The sequence below is a fragment of the Chrysemys picta genome, chromosome 1 (assembly GCF_011386835.1).
Source record: "Chrysemys picta bellii isolate R12L10 chromosome 1, ASM1138683v2, whole genome shotgun sequence".
Classification (NCBI taxonomy): domain Eukaryota; kingdom Metazoa; phylum Chordata; order Testudines; family Emydidae; genus Chrysemys; species Chrysemys picta.
Window position 1 is genome coordinate 15,211,273 of NC_088791.1, and position 25,353 is coordinate 15,236,625.

Genomic DNA, 25,353 nt, shown 5'->3' on the forward strand with positions numbered 1-25,353 from the left:
GGATGTTTTGCTCTTAATTATGAGACCCATATTGACTTTTGTTTTAGGTAGGGTACTCTAGACCTCTCTCAAATAAATATTATGACAATAATATCTATTCAAAATATAGCTTATTGACTTAAGGAATATATATGATGTGCAAAATATACAGTGTGCTAATTCTATAAAATACATCAGATCTGCATATTCCAGGCATTAGACAATCTGATGGTAGGGCTGCCTGTGTGTGTTTTTGTTTTAAAAAAAAAATCTATACATCTTTTCCCCCTTGATTCATTCCTATAATTTACTAAAATATATGTTAAAGAAATCACCTTCCTTCTTAGACTGCAAGAGCTTCTTTTCCCCATAAGGCTGACATAATCAGAGCCGGTGCCTTCCAACAGGCATCTCTGCACCTCATTAATTAGTAATCAGGGCAGAAGCCATGCACTTAGAGATCTACATATCTGCAAATGTAAATGATGATTGGGCTCTAAATCTCTCCGCAAGGTTTTGCTAATTGTACTGCATCCCATTTTTAGCCTTCTCCACAGACTAAAGTTTAGAAGGAACTTAAAACTTTGTACTGCGCTCCTTTCCACGTTGCGGGCGGCTTTAAAAACTGGCCAGGTGCACAGCGGAACTGGGCTGGCCCCTATGGTAATGGAAATGGGGAAACTTGCTCTTCTGTTGGAGAGGTGCTCACATAACATCAACCAAAAAAGCACTCACCACTAGCACGAAGTCGTCACCCTTGTTTGGATGCTCAGCAGAAAGGCCAAGTAATCTAAGTATGCAGACTGGGTGAAATCCTAGCCCCATTGAAGTCACTGGGAGTTTTGTCACTGACTTCACAGGGACCAGGTTTCCACCCCAAGTATTTATCATGTTTTCAATGGCTGATTTTTTTCTCCTCTGCAAGGGTACTGCATAAAACCCTATGAACTAATTAAGTCCAACGTAAGCCTTATATGGGCCCTTCTACATAGGGTAAATTTCACTCCAAAATCTCATGGACGGAATAGAAGTGCAATAGAGAATTGACCAAAAATGAACTACCCCCTCATCCCTAGACCGTGTCCTCCCAGAACAAGACTCAAGCACATTGGCGAAACACTGTAGGGAATTTTGCAATGCCTCAACCGGTACCATGCATAAGTGCCTTGCTCTCCCAGGCATTCTCCAGAACCTTTCACCAGCACTAAATACAGTTAAGTTCCTTTTTTTTTTTTCCTCCAAAAGTTTTCCAGATTTGGGGAGAAGGCACAGAAGTCCCAACTGACCAAAGGAAAGTAAGCAGGTGGAATGGCCTCCTTTAGATTAATCTTCTGAAGAAAAGGAAACGATGTCTAATTTTCATATGCACATTTAGAACGTTGAGAACTCTTTGCTGTTTGACGCTGGAGAGAAAAGCTACTGCTACGGTGATGAATGTAGCGTAGCACCTTAGAGATACAGGAAGTGGGATCAGAGCCAGGGTGTGGGCGGTGAGCTAGAGGTTTGGTAGCTACGGGAAGCAGAGTGGTGCAATGCAGAGGAACAGCTGGTATCTGTTTTCCAGCTGCCATTGTGCCAGCAGCTGAAGAAGGGCTGTGTCTGTGCCAATGGCACACTGGAAGGAAATAGTATGCCATCAGCAGGGGACGCAGGGTGAAAAGGGCTCCAGAGGAGGAGAGAGAGGTCTGGGGAAGAGCTAAAGAGCTAACCAAGGTGGTTGGTCTTTGTGATGGGTAGTGTTTGAGCATTTGTGGGGAGTTCTTGAAACCCTTTGTTCTCTCACCATGGGAAGCGATGCATCAGAACTGAATGGTCCCACCGGGCTTTATTGGTAACTAGAACTTCTAAAAGTTCAAAGAGCTTGAAGACGCCTGTGGACCAAAAGTTCCAAGTAGCTCATAGACATAAGAGAACTATAGCAAGTGCAGACTGCAGTTTTCTTGAGTTTACCAACCTCTCTCTAGGGCTGATGAGAACCGATGAAGCTTGATATGAGCTCTGAAGTTCCCTTGGTAATTTTACAGGATTTCTAAGACTCAGTATTTGCTGAGTGACAATGTTGAAAATCCTATTAAGCTGGACGATCTGGTTTGACAACGGTTTGCCCAGTTCTGGACTCAAAACTAAAATTTGTGTGAAGGTTTTGCAATGTTCTGTTTAGTGTCTTTTTAAACAAAAACAAAAAAAAATTGCTCGCTTTTGAATTCCAGGGCTTGACTTGCAGTGCCAAAATATTATTGGAAGGGAATTTCTGCCCCAATTGGAAGCAGAAAGCACAGTAAATCTCATACATGCTTCTTGTGAGACTTCCAGATGCAAGAGGGTTTGGATGAGCGACCAGACTTGTGGGCACTTGCATGAAGTGGCCCTGAACCATGACCCCCTTGTGCTTTATGTGTCACTTAGGAGCCAATCCTCTGCTGACTTATCCTCATATCAACCTCCAGAAGCCAAGCTTGAGTCACGGACCTCTATAGGAGTGATGTGGTACAGACCTCTCCCGCACATGCCTGGTTATGGAATAGCAGTGGAGCAGCACCTCGCCACTTCTACAGTCTGAGGGCATTCTCAGACTTTGTGTCCCCCTATGCAGGGTGGAATGGCTGGTGAATATGGGTAGCAGCCTCCAGACTTGCTCTCCATCCCTCTGTATGAAGGGTGAAGGTGGACCTCTGCAGAGCATGACAGTACCCTGGCCTTCAGATGCAGCAAAATATAATCCGTTTCATGGTACCCGGGGCCTTCTGCAGCTAGATCAAATGGAGCAGCATCCTTAGTGCTAATGAATTTCTTTCACTGGAGGATACTTAAAATAATTAGCTGATAAACTTACCCTCCCTAAAAGTTCTTCCTTCGAAAAGTATGCCGTATACGGTACTCATAAATGCATAGAGTTTGAGGCCAGAAGAGACCATTATATCTTCTAGTCTGTCCTCCTGTACATCCGTACATACTGTCCTCTCTCATTAATGATGGACCTCAGGACAGATATCCCGAGGACAGCATATGCCCGTTTTTATAAAATGCCAAAACTTCGGGAAAACCAAGAAAAATTCTCCATTGCATTATCCTGGACTTCCTTTCTGATTCACTGAAAGGGTGAAGAAATGGTTTTGAAATCCTAAGTGGAGAAACTTGCAGATTTGGAAGCAGTAATTAAATGCCATATGTCACCACTAACACATAGAAAAGTTGTTAATTAATTCAGGCAGTTCCAGATCCAGGTGTGACTTTGACAGATTTTTACACTAGGGTTTTTCGCCAGCTTACAAATAAGGATAAAAAATCTTTTTTCCTTCCCTCGAGGGGGGAAAAAACATTTGTACTTAAATAATTAACCGTTACTTGATTGGCTTAAAGGAGAGGACAACTTATTCTGAGAAGGAAATAGTGTTCTAGATGTATTTAAATATGATAGGTTTCAGAGTAGCAGCCGTGTTAGTCTGTATCCGCAAAAAGAAGAACAGGAGTACTTGTGGCACCTTAGAGACTAACAAATTTATTAGAGCATAAGCTTTCGTGGACTACAGCATCCGAAGAAGTGGGCTGTAGTCCACGAAAGCTTATGCTCTAATAAATTTGTTAGTCTCTAAGGTGCTACAAGTACTCCTGTTCTTCTTTTTAAATATGATAGCTTCAGTCACTTAAGGGGACACTGCCGTGTATTTTCACGATAGAATTTTAGCTTCTGGGAAGAAAGAGAGAAGTTTAGCAAACCTTAATAGCATTGTTTCATTATTTAATTATTTAAACATTCTCCTGTAGTGCTGTGATCCCAAACACAGCCCCTTGGTTTTAACATATGAGAATCCATAACTGAAATGATGGACTGGGAACAGAGAAGTGAAAAAAGATTAGTCAATTTTCACTGTCCAAGCAAACTGAGTGAAGTGTAAAAATCAGACACTAATGCCTTTCTACTGCAATGCAGCGACTTCAATGGGACTCCTCAAGGGCTCCACCCAGGCAGACAGAGCTTCAGGATTGGGTCCAATCTACATTTACAGAGCTTGATTCACTGGTACACTCTAGCTGCTTTGTCCTGCTCCGGCAATGCAAAGCATCCGTACATTTGTTAACTAGCAGGTTATACATCAGGTTGTGTCTGCTTTACATTGCCAAAATAGTGCAAAGCAGCCAGACAGCAGTATTGAGTCCAAAATCCATGCACCAGAACGAATTCCTCCCCGCAAAAAGTGATTTAAATAAATAAATAAATCGTGCTTTTTGATCTGTTTTCTGAATTTTGCACTGCTCCTGTCCACCCCAAATGTCTGTAGGTGGCAATTACAGGGTAAAAATAAGATCTGAGAAATGGGAGACAGTGTTCTCTAGAGGGTAGGGCACTGGACTCAGCCTCAGGAGACCTGGGTTCCATTCCTGGCTCTGCCACTGGTTTGCTGGGTGACCTTGGGCAAATCACTTCCTCTCCCCATGCCTCAGTTTCCCCATCTATAAAATGGGGATAATGATGCTGACCTCTTTTGTACAGTGCTTTGAGAATCCAACCTCCCCCAACCCCCAGGCCAGGCTCCAACAGCTGGCTCTTGTCTCTAACCTGCATGGGATGGGGCTTCCTCTGGGTCTTCTCTCCATTAACTGTCCACTTTCCTGCACTGTTGTGGAAGGTGAGGCCCCTGCTGTCAAGATCAGAGGAAGGAAGCCTGGTCCCATGGTCAGTGCTGCAACTAGATATTTTAGCACCTGGAGTGAGCAAGCATATTTGCACCCCCTACCGTTTTTTTGGGGGGGGGTTAGTTATTTCTCCTCTCCCGGGGCTTTATGCCCTGGGCGGCTGCCTCGCTTGTCCCCCCCCTCCCTCCCCGTTACGGCCCTACCCGCTGTCTGCACCATTTCTGGGGCTCTGCTCAACTCTGAGCACATGCTGACCTGTAACATATGTGGCACAGCAACCTCTAATGGTTAAAGTGGGATGACTAGGTGTCTGGTTTTCGACTGGAACGCCCGGTCGAAAAGGGACTCTGGCAGCTCCGGCCAGCACCGCCGACAAGGTCGTTAAGTTGCCTGGTCAGCAGTGCTGTGGCTGTCCTGGGGCACCACGCTGCATCCTGGAAACGGCCAGCAGGTCCGGCTCCTAGGTGGAGGGGCCACCGGGCTCCACATGCTGCCCCTGCCCCAAACACCATCTCCGAGCTGGCAGGGGGGTGCCTGCGGGAGAGAGGCGCATGCGCCGTGTAGCCTCCTGCCCCCGGTGCCCTGCTTAGAAACCGGACCTGCTGGCCGCTTCCGGGGCGCAGCATGGAGCCAGGACAGGCAGGCAGCCTGCCTTAGTATTGCTGACCGGGAGCCACCTGAGGTAAGCCCACGCCCCAACCCTGTACCCCAGCCCTGAGCCCCCCCCAAACCTGGAGCCCCCTCCTGAACCCAAACCCCTCATCTCCAGCCCCACCCCAGAGCTCTCACCCCCTCCTGCACCCCAGCCCCCTCCCGTACTCCGAATCCTTCGGCCCCACTCCTGCACCCCAAACTCCTCATCCCCGGCCTCACCCCAGAGCCAGCAACCCCAGCCCAGAGTCCTCACCCTTCCCACACCCCAATCCCCACTGCCTCAACCTGCAGCCTTTTCCCACATTCCGAGTCTCTCAGCCGCACTCCCCAGCCTGTAGCTCCCTCCTGCACTCCAATCCCTCATCCCCAGCTGGAGCCCTCACCCCCTCCCACAACCCAACCCCCTGCCCCAGCCAGGTGAAAATGAGTGAGGGTAGGGGAGAGCAAGCCACTGCGGGAGGGGGAATATAGAGAGCAGGGGCAGGGCCTCGGGGAAAGGGGCAGGGATAGGGTGTTTGGTTTTGTGCCAATAGAAAGTTGGCAACCCTTGGTTAAAGTGTGAAACTGCCAGCCACATGGACAAAATCTGTGAGCTGCCTCCATTTTACTGTAGAGACCCCCACTCCCCTGCCAAATTGTCTGGGTGTATTTGACCTGTAATCCTCACAGCACTTTAACTATCAATCCCCACAACACTTCTTGTTTATAATGGAAAGACCGAAGCAGAGAGGTTAAGTAACTTGCCCAAGAACATAGAGATAATCAGTGTAAGAACCCAGGAATTTGTGGCTCCCATCCTATGCTGATAGGAATAGATCATTCCTTTCTCTGCATGAAAGTATATTACATTGTTTTAAATTGACATCATGCCTTACAACAGAGGTAAGGTGCCTATGCAGTTTTTATCTTGGCAGTGCTCCTTTAAACATTCTGTGTGGTTAGGCATACCACTGATCAGCAGTACCAAACAGCATTGGCTGTGAGGCACGTCATCCTACCAATATGTCTTCTGCACACTGAGCATTTTCCTTGAAATGTGCATTTTGAAGATGTGCAGTACACAGGAGCTGGGTGTTTAATTTACTATAAAATCACCCTCCAGCTGAAAACCTGCAAAATCGTTTTAGTTAAATGGCATATTTGTAGATTTACTAGTGAAAGTGAAGGAGGTCAGTGAGGAGTTTGTCATCTGCTAGTGTCTGGAAAATTAAAAAACATCTTCGCATTTGACTTTGGCCGAGTAGCATCTTCCGCCTTTCTTTGTAGGCTGGAAGAAGAGATCCCCTGCATCCATTAAGGTCCCTTATTTTTCATCTTCCATTTGAAGATAAAAAGCCTTCACCCTTCCCTGTAAGCAGGAGCAGATGGGACACCCTCTGGGGCTAGAGTACAGTTGCTTAATTGGCTGAGGCAGTGTCGTTTGTAGGAGGTGGGAGCTAGGGACTCTTGAGTTCTGATCCCTGCTCTACTGCTCAATCACCATGTGGCCCTAGACAGGCCACGTGACTTCTTGTCTCAGTTTCAGCATCTGTAAAATGGATCTTAATAGTACAAATACCTATAAAAAATATGGGTCACACTTTGTTATGGTTCTGTTTATAAAGGATGAACAAATGATTAATAGATGTAATCATAGATGTAATAAATGGTAAAACAACTGTGCCCTATCAAGCACTATCATGGACCCAACTTGCATCTAAATTCCTTTTTTTTTTTTTTTAATCATTTCCATTAGCTTTTGGGGTTCTGGAAAATGCATTTTCCCTATGCTTGCTTGTGTAAAATAGCAGAATGCCTTTCTTAACCATTCAGTAAAGAAGTACTACCCAGTTTAAAAAAAAATTACTCCAAATACCCCTTCTGTCTTCAATAAACATTAGCCTCGGTTTTTATCTCTGAAATTATGTTAAGGGCACTAAAAGTGTCAATACCAGTAAAATCCCATGAAAATATACAGGTTTCTTCCTTCTCAGCTGCAATTTATTCTGTTTGACAAACACATGCTAATACATGCAGGGTAGGTCGGGGTGCAGAGGAAGATTCATTTTTTATAAGCCCAGAAATGAAAATACTTCATTAGAAAAATAATTTGCACAATAGAAATAAATAAGTGCACCACAGATACTCTGGAGTAAAGCTTTCCGTCTGTGTTTGCTTCCTGCAAAATTCTGGCGGTCTGCTCATTAACAGTGAATTGGATTTGCATGCCATTTCAATAGCAGAAGAAAGGAGCATTGTACGTACCATATAATAAGCTCTTAGATTTTTTTTTTTAAATATAGGGAGATTGTGAGTTAGCATTAAGTCTTCCAGATTGGAGTTCGGTTATTGCAGTTTATTCCATCTTTATCACCAGTGTATGACTTGAGCTTCTTTTAAACTTCAGAGCCAGCATACACACCCAGCTAGAACGACCTACTTTACGCTGGCCGCGTGGACGATGTAAAAAGGATATAATCTACCGATATCTTTGGCAAAGTGCTTGTTGTATTTCTTGCAAACTCAACATCATTACCAATCAAAAGATTTGGCTTTTGGAAAGTAATATGCACTCTCCTTGTTGAAGTGCTGCCCTGGAACATACATTGTGTCCATTTGAAGAGAGACTACTGGGTCATTATGGGAAAAGAGAGGAAAATGTAATGCATTATTCTTTACATTGCAGTCACTACAAACCTGCTTCTGAGTGCCATGCATTACAGCTGGTTGAAATGGAAAGCTAGGATCCTTTTCATATAAGAATGTTTTTGTAGAGTATTTTTCATTAACTCATTTTATTATGTGCACTCCGCATCACCACCGCCACCCGCTGCCTGTCTTGCTTCCTTTCATACATTTGGGAGATGGGGGGGGAGAGAGGGAACATATTCAAATTAGAATCTATGCAAAAATATCTTGAGTTTCTGACACAGGATGCTTCCTTCTCTTAGAAATCCTGATGGGGAGGGGGATGAAAAATGTCTTATTCATGCAACTAATATGACAATAGCACCCACAAAAAGAGAGAGAGAGAGAGAGAGAGATTCAGGGAGGAAGAGGGGGAAGGGTTGAAAATATAAAGTGTTTGCCTTAGGACTTGTCTTCAGTTGCAGAGCCAGACTCACATGACTGGAGCTTGGTTTGATGTGGTAATGAAGCATTGATCACAGGAAAAAGATGAAATGGCCTTTGCTCATTCATTATTTTTATCTTCTAGCTGTGGAAGACAGAAAATTGTTCATAGGAATGGTTTCGAAGAAGTGTAATGAGAATGATATCAGGGTGATGTTTTCTCCATTCGGCCAGATAGAAGAATGCCGAATTCTTCGGGGACCTGACGGGCTGAGCCGAGGTGAGTGTGCAGTCTATAAAGTCTCTTTCCTTAAGTGCTAATTGGAGCTATATGTCACAGTCAGGGTAGATGTAGCCACTGTCTGCAGCGAGAGGTTACACTGTAATATGTCCCACGTGACGGAGTTACCCACATGAACTTTTCACAGTGACTGAAATTATCACCTTTTATTTCAAATGTCAGAAAGGTCTCAGTGCCAACATATTAACGTGTGTTATCACGCTGTTTGTCAAATTGAAAAGGTACCATTGAACCCTGACATCTCCTATTTTCCCTACCAGAAAATCAAAGATCCCTCCCCCCACACACACGTATTTTGTACCAGGGAAAACAAATGACTGGTTTATGGCACCTGGGGCCATGCAAACTGGTCCATACTATAGTATCCCTCTACTCCCACATTCTTTGTAACCATATGTAAAATGTGTCTCTGTATTGCCTCTGGAATAAAGGGGTTAACGCCTAGAGTTTTGCCCAGACAGAATTCATGAAGGGAGCTTTCATAGCTCAAGTCCCTATGTCCAATTAGAGCCGGCGCAGGCGTGCCAAACAGCAGTGCATAGTGCAGTCATATGAAAGACCCGAGTTCTGGACCACATGCCAGACTCCTACTTTATTGTGTTGGAAATTAAGTACAATGCAGACTTTGATAACTGATCACCCCCCTCCTCCACCCTTTTAGATATGCAGCATATAGCATTTTGTACCTGGAAAAGGCTCTTGAAAATATATAATAAGAAAAGCAGATCTATATCAATGACCCCTGCTGCATATTAAGCCTTTGTTGTATTGACCTGGAATTACTCAGACAGAACAATCCTTCCCACTAGCTAATGACATATGGAATTGAATTGGGAAGAGGATCAGGGCAAGCTTGTCGGCCTTAGGGGAACAGTGCCATGATATCAGCTGCCATAATTTAAAGGCACGGGAGTAAAAACTACTCTAAAATGTGGGGTTGTTGATTTTATTAAGGAGAAGCAAAACTCAATCATTCTGTTTTGGATATTTTTCCCCCTCTAAACATGAAAAAGTACATAGGAATCACAGTTTATGCATTTTATTACATTTTCAAAACACAGAAAAATGTGTGTTTTTTTTTTAAACTTCTGAAGCATATTGTTTCTTTTAGATTCTGGTTTCTGTATGTGCAGCCACTTGTGTTTTTTTTTTTTTAATTATTCTGAGCAGCAGTTTGTCCACAATGGATATAAAGTCCAGCAGAATAGGTTGGGAACTGGGTGTCAGTAGGTCATCTGTGAAGGTGGAAAGCAGGGGTCGTACCATCTCCATGTAAATAAGGATAAAAAAACACTCACTGAAAAAATGCTCTGTCGATTAATGGGAAACCATATGTTCTGTTTGTGAGCGTTGGCCGAGGAAAATCAGGGCCTACAATTATATGGACTTAGACTCTGATCCCACAGCTGCTTGACCATCAAGAAGCTGCATGATCCTGGCTTAGGAGTCTAACTTTAGATATTCTTTTTATTTATTTTTTAAATCTTGGCCACAGGAAAGTAAAGCTGCAGTGGGGAGTTGCTGGATAACTACACCTCTACCCCGATATAATGCGACCTGATATAACATGAATTCGGATATAACGCGGTAAAGCAGCGCTCCGGGGGTGGGGAGGGGCTGTGCACTCCGATGGATCAAAGCAAGTTCGATATAATATGGTTTCACCTATAACGCAGTAAGATTTTTTGGCTCCCAAGGCCAGGGTTATATCGGGGTAGAGGTGTATTTAAATATTTAGACTAGATTATAAACTAGAGAATCAAGTTTTTGAGTCTTACAAGAGTTATTTGACTCCTCTGCATAATTCAGGAGCAGAAGCCACATAGTGGGTATCCAAGTATTCCCCAAGTCTTGTTCAATAGAGATTTTCCGTCATAATCCCAGATCACGAGAACCTACAGGAAAGGGTAGGATGGGGGTATTTTTATTCCTCAATAGGTGGCAATTGCTATCGCCAGTTACAAATTGATTGAGTATTGCAGTGTAGCCCATTGAGCAGATGTTGTGGTAGTTTAAGGTTAATGTGCAAGGCTTTCACCTTTGGAGATGGAAGAGCGTGTTCCAGGCACGTCACACTCAAACAGATATTGGGATGTATTGGCTTAGTGGAGCTATAGCCTCTCTAATATTCGAGTTTATTCTGACAGTCACTCACAATAATATAATACCAGGCTCTCTTGTTTCCTGCCTGTTAAACTTGACTTGCTTTCTACACCCATGCTACAGCCCAGTTTCCAGGCAGATGTTTGTCAACATCACAAAACCACCAGATCAAGAGAGAAAACCAAGCACTGGGAAAGTGCTGCGTGTTGAAGAACTGAACTGAAGTGCTGCAGGAGAGCTTTGGGTGGGAGGAATCTTGCGTGGCATAGAACCAAAATCAGGTTCTTTAAAAATAGAAGGAAAATTAATACAATTAAATCCTGCAACAAGTTCCAACATTTAAATGGATTCTCATTCACGTTACTATTTCCAGTATGTTAAATTCCCCACACCATCTTTCTTCTCATGTGTAAGAGCCCACAGCTCAACCACGCTTCCAGATGGGAAGTTCCTATAAAGAACATAAGAACGGCCGTACCGGGTCAGACCAAAGGTGCATCTAGCTCAGTATCCTGTCTACCGACAGTGGCCAATGCCATGTGCCCCAGAGGGAGTGGGCCTAACAGGCAATGATCAAGTGATCTCTCTCCTGCCATCCATCTCCATCCTCTGACAAAAAGAAAGGAAGATTGAATGAAGAATAGTCACATACTTGTGGGAATGCTGGCGTCTCAGCACATGGGCATTTGGGAGTGCACAAGCCTCACAGCTCGGCAAAATGAAAATACAATCCACTAGGCTCTGCTTGAGTATTTCATCTTCTTCTCAGTCAGCTTGCCTTAATAATTAGCATATCATGATACCTCAGAAATAAAGAGCATGAAAAAACACATTTACTGATATTTATGCAAACTTTGGAGCTATGTAAAATGTGTTAGGGAAGGAATCGTTAGTATTAACAGATGTGAATTCTCAGTTCCAAAGGACAGCTACTGACTAGAGTGGTAGGCAGAACAGTTCAGTTTTGTGCTCTTATTTTTCTCTTAGTAAGGAATGAAAGCTTTCAGTCAACTTTTGGAACCTGTTCACAGAAGAGTAGCAACACTTTTGTTGCTAGTATAGCAACGTTAGACTATAACGTTGTAGGGTAGACCTAGGATTATAGTCTACCTCACAGTTTGAACAGGGAAAAGAATCCGTCTACAATGGTAAAGGAAAATATAACACTCTGTGATGAGTGTGATATAGGTGCTTAGATAAGGAGACAGAGAGATTGAACTGGTTGTTGATAGTGTAGTTTCAAGCCAAGAGTAGATATGGTTCTAATAAATTCACACCCATTCTGCCGCTGTAGATAAAGGTCCGTCCGCATTTCCACTCTAAATTTGTATTGCCAGCTGTTTGAAACTCATGTGTAAGTAGCTTAAAGACATCATGCAAAGTCTCAGTGATGGAGCAATATATTTTAAATGACCTTTCTAGTGTCTCCATTTAGTCACTTTATTCCCACTGATCTTGGCTCCTGCAGCTGAAAAATGGTTTGTTTTTTCCATCTCTACCTGGTTTGGCTGCAACCTAGGTACAGCGAGTAGATAGTGGCCAAAAGTCATTACCATCTGATGGCTGTTTCACAGCCCCTGTGAAGTTAGTGAGTTGATGTGGAGCAGTTCCCAATTGGTGGATGTCTGTTTTAAGAATAAGAAAACACAACTGACTGTCTAAGCAGTGAACCTGAGGTCTGAAGGGTATGGAGACTGTCCTATTCTCTCACCACTACAACTCAGGTTCCTATGACTGCATAGAGAATCTTGCCAATGCCTTTCCTGTATCTGTTCTATGGGTAGAGGGATTCAGCCTCCAGCTTAGACCACTTTTTTAAAAATTCCCATTGTTGATGTCCTGCACTACACCCCATTGTCATGTCAAAGCAAAAGTGAACTGACTGGGATGATTAAGATTTTAAATCACTTATTGAAAAAGGTTCCCAGAAATCTCGGAACTTTTTAAAGGAACCCCAACGTCCTGGCTCCTAGTCCTGTGATCTGTCTACCAGAACACTGCTGCCAACACAGACAGCTGTGAGCTTGTGGGTGGAACATGCAAATGGTAGCCAAAAGAACCTGAGTTTGAATCCCAACTCTGCTGCTGACTTGCTGTGTGACCCCAGGTGACTCACTTAATCTCTTTTTGTGCCTCAGTTTTCCCATCTACAGTAGAACCTCAAAGTTACGAACGCCTTGGAAATGGAGGTTGTTCATTACTCTGAAATGTTTGCAACTCTGAATAAAACTTTATGGTTGTTCTTTCAAAAGTTTACAACTGAACATTGACTTAATACAGCTTTGAAACTTTATTACACAGAAGTAAAATGTTGCTTTTACCCTTAATTTAAATGAAACAAGCACAGTTTCCTTATTGTGTCAAATTTTTAAAAAAATTTCCTTTATTTTTTAGTAGTTTACGTTTAACACAGTATGGTACTGTATTTGTTTTTGTCTCTGCCGCTGCCTGATTGCGTACTTCCAGTTCCAAATGAGGTGTGTGGTTGACTGGTCAGTTTGTAACTCTGGTGTTCATAACTCTGAGGGTCTACTGTACTTTTGTAAAGTGCTTTGAGATCAGTAGGTCAAAATCACTATATTACTGCTAAGTAGTATTAGTCAGTAATAATAATAAAATCCTCTTATCCTTATCACAGAAGCTCCATATAGCAACTTACAGAGATGTATTGCTAAGTACAGATTTATATAACAGATACTGTAGTCAATTGAGTCAAGAGCATTGAACGAACCTGCTACGTATGTGTAAAGACAATTAGATCTAAAATGTGCATTTGATAAGGTCTCTAAATGCATATTGCCACAGCTTTTAAAGTCTTGTTTGTCTGATTTCAACATGACAGTATTAAGCAAGTCAGGCAAGTGCACGTTTAGAGTACTGTTAAAAATCTGGTAATAGGGAATGTCTGTTTTAAAGAACAGATAGGAATGGTGTGGGAATCAGCCCCCGATCAGGCAGAAATTCAGCTTTGCAAAATTCCATTCATCTGCAGTAAGTAGGGATTGTTCGTTTGTTTGTTTAAAAATAAAAAGGCAAAATATCATTATTCATTTTTTGCATTATCACCTATGGCAGGGGTGGCCAACCTGAGCCTGAGAAGGAGTCAATTTACCAATGAACATTGCCAAAGAGCCACAGTAATACGTCAGCAGTCCCCCAGCACCTCCCGCCCACCGGCAGCCCCGCCAATCAGCGCCTCCCTCTCCCTCCCCATGCCTCCCGCCCACCACAATCAGCTGTTTTGCAGTGCGCAGGAGGCTCTGGTGGGGAGGGGAGAGGAGCGAGGGCATGGCAGGCTCGGGGGAAGGGGCAGGGGCCTTGGGGGAAGGGGTGGAGTGGTGGCAGGACCTGGGACAGAGCAGGGGGTTGAGCAGTGAGCACCCCAGAGCACACTGGAAAGTTAACATCTGTAGCTCCAGCCTTGGAGTCAGCGCCTATCCAAGGAGACGTACATTAACCTCTGAAGAGCCTCATGAGACTCCAGAGCCACAGGTTGGCCACCCCTGACTTATGGTAAAGAGCAGGTGACTAGTTTCTGTGCCTGGAGCAGGAGATTTTCTGACTGATATTCAGAGCAGTTTTGCAAGGCTGAAGTAACGTAACGTGCCACCTCTGGGTTTGTGGCTAGCCTGGCACTCCTAAGGGTATGTCTACACTGCAGATAGACACCTATGGCTTGGCCCATGCTAGCTGACTTGAGCTCACTGGGCTCTGGCTTAAGGTACTGTTTGGTTTTGGTGTAAATGTTCAGGCTTGGACTGCAGTCTGAGCTCTGGGACCCTCCCCCTCACAGAGTCCTAGATCCCAGGCTCCAGCCTGACCCCAAATGTCTACAGAGCAATTGAACAGCCCTTTAGCCGGAGCCCTGCGAGCCTGAGTCAGTTGGCCTCGGCCAGCTGCAGGTTTTTAATTACAGTGTAGACATACCCTAAGTCTAAATGGGGTGGGAGTCAACACTATCGAGACTATATGTTCAGCTTCTTGAAGGGAGGCTTTGATAATGCCTTTTATATGAGGATCTCAAAGCCCTTTATACTACAGGTTTGCCACTCTGCCATTTTTCAGGTTGTTGAAAACTGTGACAAGGTTACAGTTTCATTTGTCCTTTTGCCACCATGTAACTTTTCAAAAGTTGGAGAAGTTTTGATAAATTAGAAGGAAAAAGCGTGTGGGAGTGGGGAATGGGGGCCAAAAAAAGTAGACATTATTCATGCTGTTGCATTCAATGTCAAAACGGAAAATTAAGAGAGAAGGGCAAAAACAAAAATTTGAAATTTAAAAAAAAAATCAAAAACTGAATCAAGAGATATGTTTGATTTGAATCAAACTTGAAAATTCTAATCAAACTTTTCCCGTGAAAGATTTCAAATAACAATTTTGAGTTCAAAATATTTCATGAGGGGGGAATGTCTTTTTCAACACACTGTCATATTAGATGATCTCCTTAAGGCTGTGCAGGAAGTCAGTGGTAGAGCGGGAATAGAACTGAGACACCAAGACTCCAAGCTTCTTTCTCTACTCACTCCATGACAAAGCTAAGTATCAGATTTTCCCACATTACATCTTCTCAATATTCTTTCCCTAGAAAGATTGGCTCGAAGCAGGACAATAACTGACAAAACTTTCCATTTCTAGAAAGTGGGTCACTCGGGTTGCCAATAGAAAGTGGTCTTCAGTGTGGGTCTAACTCTAGTTTGATTCTATGTAAATTCCAACTACTGGGGCCTACATTTTCCAATGTCATTAGTGATTTGGGGCATCCAACTTTGAAACACCTTCATGAACTCTTATTTTCAGAGGATTTTCTCCCAAGGATTTTTTTTTCCTTTTGACATTACAATGGGCATGAGAAATTGAACCTGTCTTCTGACCTCTAGGTGAAGAAAGCCAATCAAGGCCAAGATTCCAGCACATTGTGGGAACTGTGCATTGCTGTTACCTTGCTGTGTCTCTGATATGTATAAACAGATGGCTTCAATTTCCAGGGCTCTCAGTCCAACATCTTTCACCAAAACCCTTCTTTCATATGAGCTGAGATAGTAATAATACTACTTTGCTCTTATGTAGAACTTTTCATCCATGGATCTCAAAGCACTTCACAATCTTTAATATATTTAGCCTCACAACACACCTGTGAGGCAGGGAAATCTTATCAGTTCTGTTTTTACAGATGGGGAACTGAGGCACAGAGCAGCTAAGTGACTTGCCCAAAGTCAAACAGACAGTCTGTGGTAGGGCAAGGAGTGGCACCCCATTTCTCAAGTCCTAGGCTAACTGCCTAATCACTGTACCATCCTTCCTCATGCTTTCTGCACTCATGCTCCGGGCTACCAGATCTGTAGAAAACAACATAGAGTAATCCCTCCATTAAGCAATCACCCAGGGACTACCACACATCTAAGAACATAAGAACAGCCATACTAGGTCAGACCAATGGTCCATCTAGCCCAGTGTCCTGTCTTCTGACAGTGGCCAATGCCAGCTGCTTCAGAGTGAATGAACAGACCAGGTAATCATCAAATGATCCATCCCCTGTCACCCATTTCCAGCTGCTTATCTGTGCCATAAACTATTTTCTGTCTTACAATAAATATGTAGCATAATTGTACTCAGTACATTTGGGGATACTTTGGAGTGGTCTCTTAAGATGGAAGGTTGCCTAATTAGAATGGCTCCTTGTACAGGTTACACTACACTACTTGCCCAAGTTTTACTTTTAATGAAACACACTAACTTGTGAACCAGAGGAATTCTTAGGCACGGAAAACTCCTGTGCAAACTCAACCAGAAATAATTGGACATGAATAGATCCTTTCCTTTTATAGACCTGTTCCAAATTGCTTGTAAGTTTTCATTTTAACAATGTCTTCTATTTCTATAGTGCCTTTCGTCCCAGAGACGCCAAAGCACTTTACAAATTTAAATAGGCTGCGCTCAGGGATCGCTTCAACAGTCACTGATGTACACTCACCTCTGGGAAGAAACGTGGCAACTGATCGACTGGACACAGCACCCCTATCATTTAGGAGAAGACGTGAAGAAGAATTTTGTATCCAGTTGAACTTGGAATTTGGAAAGGCAAAACACAATCACCAGACCACAACCTGTGTAGCCAGAGGCCGAGATTTTGAAAGCAACATTTAATGGGAATTGAGCATCCCAGTCTCTTATCTAGCTTTCAAAATTTCTTCTTAAATCTTTCTTCTAGGTCACGAAATATTAGATTGATAAAAAGCCACTGAGATATTTTTAAATAAATTTGATTCTTTATTTAATGTTTAAATCCATTCAGGCCAGTTTTTTCAAACTTCCATTCTTAACTCCACTTTAGCCACGTAAGTAAAAGTGACCTGATTCATAGATGTCTGTAGTCCTTACAGCTTGCATTGACTTCATTGGGAGTTGTGGGTTCTCTGAAAAACAGTCTAGGTTTATTTAGGTGAAATCACGTTTGAAAATGTTCTGCTTCCTATGTCGTTCACAAGTCTTGTCAAGGTTGTACAGATGTTCTTATGGAGTACTGTGCATATGCTTCTGGGATGGCAGCTTCAAAGGAGATCAATGGTGGCCTAAATAAATGGGGCATCATTGACTTCAATGGGAGCACGGTTAGGCCAAGACTTAGCACTTTTGGAAATCGTCCTGAAGCAGAGATTCCTGGGATTTGGGGGGAAGAGAGGGGAGAGGCATTAGAGATGTATTGGTGATAGGTTTGCCAGTTCTCTCTAAAATCTGTTATAATTGTGAGAAAAGACAAAACATATGAGTTTAGATATCCTTTCAACGGAGGTGACCAGTGTAATAGATGTGTTTCCAAAATCTGTACTGCGGTAGGACGACCTGCTTCCCTCCGATTCCCTCAGTAGGAGGAAATTACTTTGAAAAACGTTTCCCCAGTCAATGGTTTATCTGTTCTAGTGGGTTAGAAGGCAGCCTTACAGAAATAAGTGAAATTCACCCCCTTTCTTTTCTGTTAGTGATCCCTGACATTTTGAAAGTAGAGATAACAAATAATTGCAAGGTGAATTACAGGTTGGCCACATTTACAAAATGATTTTTGTTGTTACACACTTGGTGATTTAAGGGGAAGTAATTTCCATGTTGTCTTGGCAACAAAAAGTTGTCTTCATGTTCTTGTTACTATATTTTCCTCTCCTCTTCCCCCTCTCACACTTACCTTCCCTCCTACCCCCCAACTGAGCGCCACTGCTCCTATTTGTAGTAAGAGAATTGCTGAGGCAAGGGGCTTGGTCATCTAAGGCGCATAGGACTTGCCATAGCAGATCAGACAATTGGTTCATCAGGTCCAACCATGCTGCCTTTGGCAATGTCCGATAGCTGACGCTTCAGAGGAAGCATGCTCCTTGCCTTAGGCAATTATACGGTGTTTTATATGATGAGGTGAGGGGATGTGGAAATCTTCTTGAAGCATGAGATTTGATTAGTCTTATCTTAACATGCATAGCTACAATGTTATTAATGGTTATAAAGCTGTCTGTATGTATCTCAAATAACACCTGTGGCCATGAATTCTACAGGTTGATTGTACACTATATAAAAGGAATAATCCCTACCATTCACTCAACATCTACTACCTATTAATTTTGAGAGTAAGGAGGGTTGTGCAACAGCTGTGGGCCAGAATAGTGCCCTAAATAGTGTATTTATCTGACCCCTCCTCCCAAGCATGGCAGATTTGGATTTTGCAGAAGGAAAGCTTTTATAGAGATATAGAGATATATAAAAGCATTGTTTTTAGCCTGAAATAATGGTTAGAAAGAGTTGTGAACTCATTCATCTCAACGTTGTGCTGATTCTAACAATGACACTTTAAAGGCCAGGTTTTCAAATAATGTAGTAGTGCAGTTGCACACTTAATTTGTGCCCACAATTGTTTGTGCAAATCAGGTAATCATGTGTGCAACTGGCCAGTGGTTATCAGTTGGAAATTTGCTGTGGATTGTGGGTAGAATATGGACCTAATTTTGTAACCCTGACCCCATAATGAAAATGTAATTCAGCCTCCCTTCCTCTATAGAATGATTTTGAGCATCTTGGAATAGAGCAAAGGGTGCACACACATTCGTCATGGGCTTCACAGGGAACAAGTTTCCTTTAAATAAATAGCTCGGTGTATGGTATTTTCTGTTATAAAAATCGTTTCATGCCAGAACATAACCGTTAGAGGCCTTTCAAATGAACTTGGGTTGGGGGTGAAGAGGGAGGTTATGCCATAATATTGGCAGTGAAAGCCCCCCAATGACTTAGCTTTCTGGTTAAAAAGGGAATGAGCAGGGAGGGAGGGAGTGGGGTGGGGGGCGTAATCTGCTCCAGCTATATGGCCACATAGCTTAATTGTCTGCTGCTTCAATTTTCTTTTGAGACCTGCTAATTGCAACATCTCTCAGTAAGTTACTTACAGCTGTACTGCTGGGTAGAAATGGTGATAAATGCATAAACTGTGTCTTATTGATTCTTGTTGACATTTTACATGCTTCTTTTGCATTCTTAACCTCCACTTGGCAATTGTAACTATGGTACAAGCTTCTGGATAATAAGAGCAAGGGAAGTGAATGAAACGGTTCCTTGACCATTAAAAGCAATATTATCAAAGGCTCCCTATGTTTTCCCCCTAATGTATCTCTAATAGTTTGTTCTCTCCCCCCATTGAAGTCACAAGATAAGAAATGAAAACGCTTAGTGTTATTTCCTATATTAATAATAAGAATAATGTTTTTAAGAGAGATTACTTTGAGACTGATGGTAAATTTGGGCCTCTTTAATTTTAGTGCACAGCATCAATATGGAATCTAGCAGAGGTACTGTAGCTTATTTACCATTCTACTACACATTTTGTCTAGAATGCCTTATAGAAAGATGTTTGTGAAATTATTTTCTTTGACAAAAATTTTTTTTCTGGATAACAGTAGTAGCAACATAATGTGTCTAAATAATAAAAACATCATCAGCTGTTCTATTATCTGAGAAATATATCAAGTAGCGCAACACTACTGTAAAATCTGCATAAAGAATTCTAACTTTAAAATTTATAATGCTAATCTATCAGTAAGATGCATAGTGGATTAGTTTCCCTTGGATCAAGGGATTTTATATATTTTTTAAAAAATTACCGCATGATGCAAAAATGCATTGACTTTATTTTCATGACTAGATGTAGTGCTTTTGGGTAATGATCAGGCATTGCTTTCTCTTACTGTTGTTTGATTAAAATGTTAATACAGTCTTGACTTGATAATCTTACCAGGTACATACAGATCAAAAGAGAAAAGATGTTTTATGGCTCACAAATTGATTTACATAAACCAAGCAATCTGTCGCCTGCTGGATTGCAAAATGGTTTATTTTGCCCATTGGCCACAGGGGCAACAATATTGTATTTTTGGTGCCAGAACATAGCTTTCATGCATTAGCTCTAAAATGACAATATGCTTCAGCCTCTCTGTGTTTAGATTTGCTTCATTTGGAAATCTTTTAAGTAGTAATAATAATAATGTTTTGAGGAAATTGAGTGGAACACTAAATTATTCTCTGAAACCTAAGTTCAAACTGTGCAAGGCTAAGGGAGCTGAAAATCAATGCACTGTTAAAGTCATTAGAGATCACAAGTGAAATAAGTCTGTGTTGCTTTAGCTAAGCTTTTAGTGTGCCATGGTATTATTACAAAATCAGCCTGAATCTGCATTAATTTCACAGTCTTTTTCTTTAAGATGCCCAAGGGTGCATGAAGAAGAATAAAATGTAAATTTCAAAAGGCCGTGTTTTTATTAGTTAAAAGGGCAGTGAGCCGTGCAGTACTAAACTTGACCTACACCATGCCCAGTATTGGTATGAGTAGCAATAAAGGGGAGGCTGGCAGGGGGAAACAGCTCCGGCACTGAGCTATTCTTTTTTCTATGATTTAAAAGGGAAAAAGTGGTTTTCAATTATTCACACACACACACACACACACACACACACACACACACACACACACACACACACACACCTCCAGTATATTTGAAGGAGGTCATCGTTTTTGTAGATCAAAGAATTATGCTTGTACCCATAAGTATCAGGACTTCAAAAAAACAAAACTCGTAAAGATTTTTATTTGAAAAATTCATTTTTAAAAAATATTTAAATTCCCCCCTGCATTACTGAATTTGGTCTGGCAGCATCACTGGGTCCTCTGGCACTTGGTTTCAAAGCATTTTATACATGTTTTCCTCATTCTTATTTGTGTTCAGATCATCTTGATGAAATTTACCAGTGCCATTATGAGCTCTTTAAATTTGTACTTAATTGCCAGTGATGCCGGCAGTTTATTTTAAACCAACCATAAATAAAAAGAAATAGCAGGTAGCTGCTAATGCATGCTTTGGAAGGGATTAAAATATACAATCCAAACTTTACATTTGAGAGCATACAAACAAGCTTTGCTCATTTCAAACCCTGTGGCTCAACAACAACAAAACAAAAACCTCCAAACCCTTTTCTCCCACCCCCACCAATCTAATTTTTTTCTTTCATCTATGGTCAGATTAGCAAGTCAGCACTGTTGATAAATAAATTAGAGGAGTTGTTTACTTTTATGTACTACTGAGAACAGTGTCGTCTTGTGGCCGTTCTCGTAGACTGTGTTGGTTTAACAAGCGTCCAATCCTTTTGTCTTGTTGTTTTTTGTCTTTCCTGCTCCCTGTCCCCTTGTTCCCACAGGCTGTGCGTTTGTTACATTTTCTACAAGGGCAATGGCACAGAATGCAATCAAAGCCATGCACCAGTCTCAGACCATGGAGGTACAGTACTGTATCATCTGCCCTTTCTTTGTTTTCTTTGTGCAAATGATTGTGAATGGTAAAGCCATGGTCTCCTGAAGAAGATCAGACACGTGACAATCTCACAGATTTAAACTTTCACAAAACTCACTCTACCTCTTTTTGTGACATTTATTTTTCCGAATGATCTTTGAAACACAAGTAAAAAGATCTCTGGGTTGAACCCAAGCATTGCTTTTATAATGCATCCAGTGGCATTCAATAGAAAATAAACATAAATGAATAAATAACACATATCTGGGGACTAAATTATCCTTTATCTTAAACCAAATAATAATAAAGCCTCACTTTATATGGATTTTAAAACATTGCAGTTTGTACTACTCTGGGAAAAGGCTCAATAGAGATTTTTAACCTGGCCATGCCAAGTTCCTAGTGCATGTGTTTGGGAATTTGGGGGGGGGGGTGCATATGGAATCTCTTTTTAAATTAATATAATTTCTCCTACTTCATGTAGCCAATAAAAATGCTAGTTCTGTCAGAGCACATTGAAGAGCTGGACTAGCTGCAGTGCACTGCCACGCCAGGCTCTGTGCAAGCAGCAATCTTTTATTCCCTAAAAACGGCATCGTGCTTTCTAATAATGAGCCACACGAAGCTTTAACTTTTACTTACCTGGTGCGACTACAGTTTCAGGGTAAGCGCCACTTATCGGCATAGTTATCGCATTGTCACCGCTCATCTGGTGGTCTCAGCTTTTTTAGTCTGTGATTTATGTCACGGTCTTTCCGAATTTGGCACAAAAGGTCTCACAAGAGTACTAAGCCTTTACTTATTCTGGATCTTCTAGTTTAATCATTTGAGAGTGCATGTTATACTGTATTATGTATACCGTATCTTTGTGTACTGATGATTTTCTCGGAGGTGGCATTTTGATGTTATGTGCACTTGTTTCATCTTTTCTTTTCTTTTTTTTTTTTTTAATTATTATTCTTTTTAAACGAGGGCCTTTCAATTTTTTCTCAAGTAATTTTTCTTGGCAATGCTCTAGTCTCCCAAAGCATGCTGGGTACTAAACAATCATTATTGCGTCATGTCGTTGAGCTGCTTTGTGTAATGAGCGAAGGGAAAGACAGAGGAAAAAAAAGAGACAGTGCATGTCAACTATTGTCTGTACTCTTCCAGTAATGATATTGGCATTGCAAAGCTATTGTCTTTCCAAACATCCCATTTGACTTTGGTTAAGTTTATTTTATAATCAATGTGTTTTCTTTTCAGTGCAATGCATTTTTATAGACCCTGAACATACAGTGTTAGATGAGAATCTTCCACAGAGAAAAATCAGAATTATTGAAATTATCTTCACTAGGAAGCTGCTATTACCTAATATATTTTACTGTGCACTATGACACTATATATGGAATAAAAAGTGACATTTTAGTTCATTGGAATAATGCTTCTTTTTATTTTTCTGCCATGCAGTGCCCCATTAATTTGGGTCGCTATATTTTTGCTACTTTTTGGTTCCACATAAAACAGAAGTGTTGTTAATAATGCTGTGGTTTTGATGTGTATTTTCCATGTGTTCCCATGTATTTTTGGTCTAGGGTAATGAGTCTCACATGAATCACCCTCACGTCAGCGGATGTTGTAAAATGAAATAATCATTAAAGGTCAGATTCTCCCTTTCATATGCTGAGTATTGTACCGTACTTCAAACCAAGCCCCACTGTGATGTACTTCCTTATGTTGAATAGTACCTTATGCCACAGGTAATCCAATTGTTTGAAGTGAGGAAGTGCATCACAATTTAGCCCCATATAAATAACTACTCTCAGAGGGAAGTACTACTCAGCAGCCTTAAAGGTTGGAGAATCTGCACCTATAATTAGGGTACACATAAGATCCCAAACTGACAGGACGGGTCAGAATATCCTGGACCTTAGCATCGTGATGTCAGCTGGGCTCAGGTCTGGAGCAGAACTGATGTGCTTACTCTTTTGTGGGAGGTGGAGCAGTCCTTCCAGCTCACCAATTCATGGCATGGTACCAATAGGAGTCTGCATGTTCTATCTTGCCAGCAGAAGGAAAGGTACACAGGCAGTGCTTCCCATTGAGAAGGGGAGATAAAAAGCAGCCATAAAATAATGAGGTAGGAGATACCCCATACATGCTTGCATAATGGGGGGGTACTTCTCCAGACAGAAAGAAGGAAAGAAGGTATTGTTCTGGTCAACATTCAAAAGCATTTCCTGCCTCTTGGTTATTAATGTCAATGCTATGATGGTAAAAAGTTGACTTTTGAGAGGCGCTATTAAATCTGGACACTCTCTGAAATAATATTGCCCCTGGGCACTTTGATTTCATGGGTTTTTTGGGGGGGAGGGGGAGATTTTTAAAATGGAAGATTATGTATTATGCAGTCAAGTTTCAATTGAACCACTGAAGTTATTTTTTCTGATTTCATTATTTTCAGTTCTTTGGCACACATCATTGACTAAAACGTATTTTTCAAAGTGACTCAAACTGATGAGAATGTTCATGTTCAGAAGAGCAAGTGTCTCCTGGAAATAATGAATGCTGCTATTGCTCTTTGCCTTTTACTCTCTATCCTGGTTTAAGCAACTTATTTTTAAAGCCATAATCGCTGCCCTCATTTTCTGCTTTTCTACCTCATTTTTGTGTTTGGTTTTTTTTTTTAAATCACTCAAATGGAGGGTTAGTAGGAGACACTAATTTGTTAACATGGAATAAATAGCAACATTTTTCTCATATAGAGCCATTTTGCTACGTATAATTTCAATATTCAGAATGTTTGCTCCTTTGAAAATGATGAAATAAGAGCAGAACGTGGAAAAAATATTATAGACTCCTAAATTGCAGAGAGATTGTTTGTATACAATTTACCGACATTTCAGCATTCATATATATGATATCAGCTGTTGTATTGAGTATTGAGCTGCTGGGCTGAGTACTAGAACAGCCATATACTATTTCTTCGTTTTGAAATTCATTTATATTCCCTTTGAAATAGACCTAAGAGTTTCACGTATGTACATGTATGTAGCAAGCAGTAAACTATCCCCATACTTAGCCTAATACCACCAAAGCCAATCTGAAATGGGATACAAGCTTGCTATTACCTTTTTCATTAGCTAAACTGGAAAAATATTTCATTTTTTTTAAATAAGAGCTTGATTTTAATATTAGTATAAAATCACCGAGAAGAGACAATTGTATACCAAGCGGACGCCTCCATAATCTTTATTCAATTGCTGAAGTGTGTATCTCAGTTTTTATTCACTGAAAAATTGAAAGACATTTTTACAATGAAATATACAAGCAAGGTGCTGGGGGTGGAATAATACATCTCAAGTGATCATTTTCTAAGATGGTAATTCTAAAGGAATGGTATTGATGGGAGGTCTTCACACAAAAGATATTATTACCATGGCTTATTTCATCATTTTGTCTGTTGATTGTGAATGTTCCTATCATTGTCCTATTGTGAGGTTTCTCGGAGAGAAAAGATATGGCTACTCTTTGCAGAAATAGAGAATAGGAACTTTTCTGAAGAAGCTCACAGTGTAGTGAGAGTAGCCATGGGATGAGTTTGGTTAGATATAAACCACCATTTCACGCTGTAAACTGTGTCTAAAATCCTGCTGTATTTCTGGATCTGAGGCACCCAAGAGTCGAAGGGTAGAAGAGAAATCGGCATGACAGTGGGTAGGGAATGGAGGGGGACTCAGACACTACGACGAAGGGCAGCAGGATAAAACTCAAAGACAGATGGTTTCTACAAATCATGAAATGTCCTAATCCATTTGCCAAAAGTAAACTGGAATCATTATG

At 41.4% G+C, this 25,353-nt stretch overlaps 1 protein-coding gene across 50 annotated transcripts in view; it reads left to right on the forward strand.

Moving 5' to 3' along the window:
• CELF2 (CUGBP Elav-like family member 2) overlaps positions 1–25,353 on the forward strand; it is a 777,520-nt gene that overhangs the window by 695,671 nt on the left and 56,496 nt on the right. For 28 of the 50 annotated variants that reach the window (XM_065550601.1, XM_065550973.1, XM_065550757.1 and 25 more), the window contains 3 exons: positions 8,465–8,599; positions 19,513–19,542; positions 21,440–21,519. In XM_065550601.1, the coding sequence (XP_065406673.1) occupies positions 8,465–8,599; positions 19,513–19,542; positions 21,440–21,519 (245 nt within the window). The remainder of the gene's footprint in view (positions 1–8,464; positions 8,600–19,512; positions 19,543–21,439; positions 21,520–25,353) is intronic. The other 22 variants (XM_065551657.1, XM_065551194.1, XM_065551355.1 and 19 more) reach the window with 1 other exon arrangement.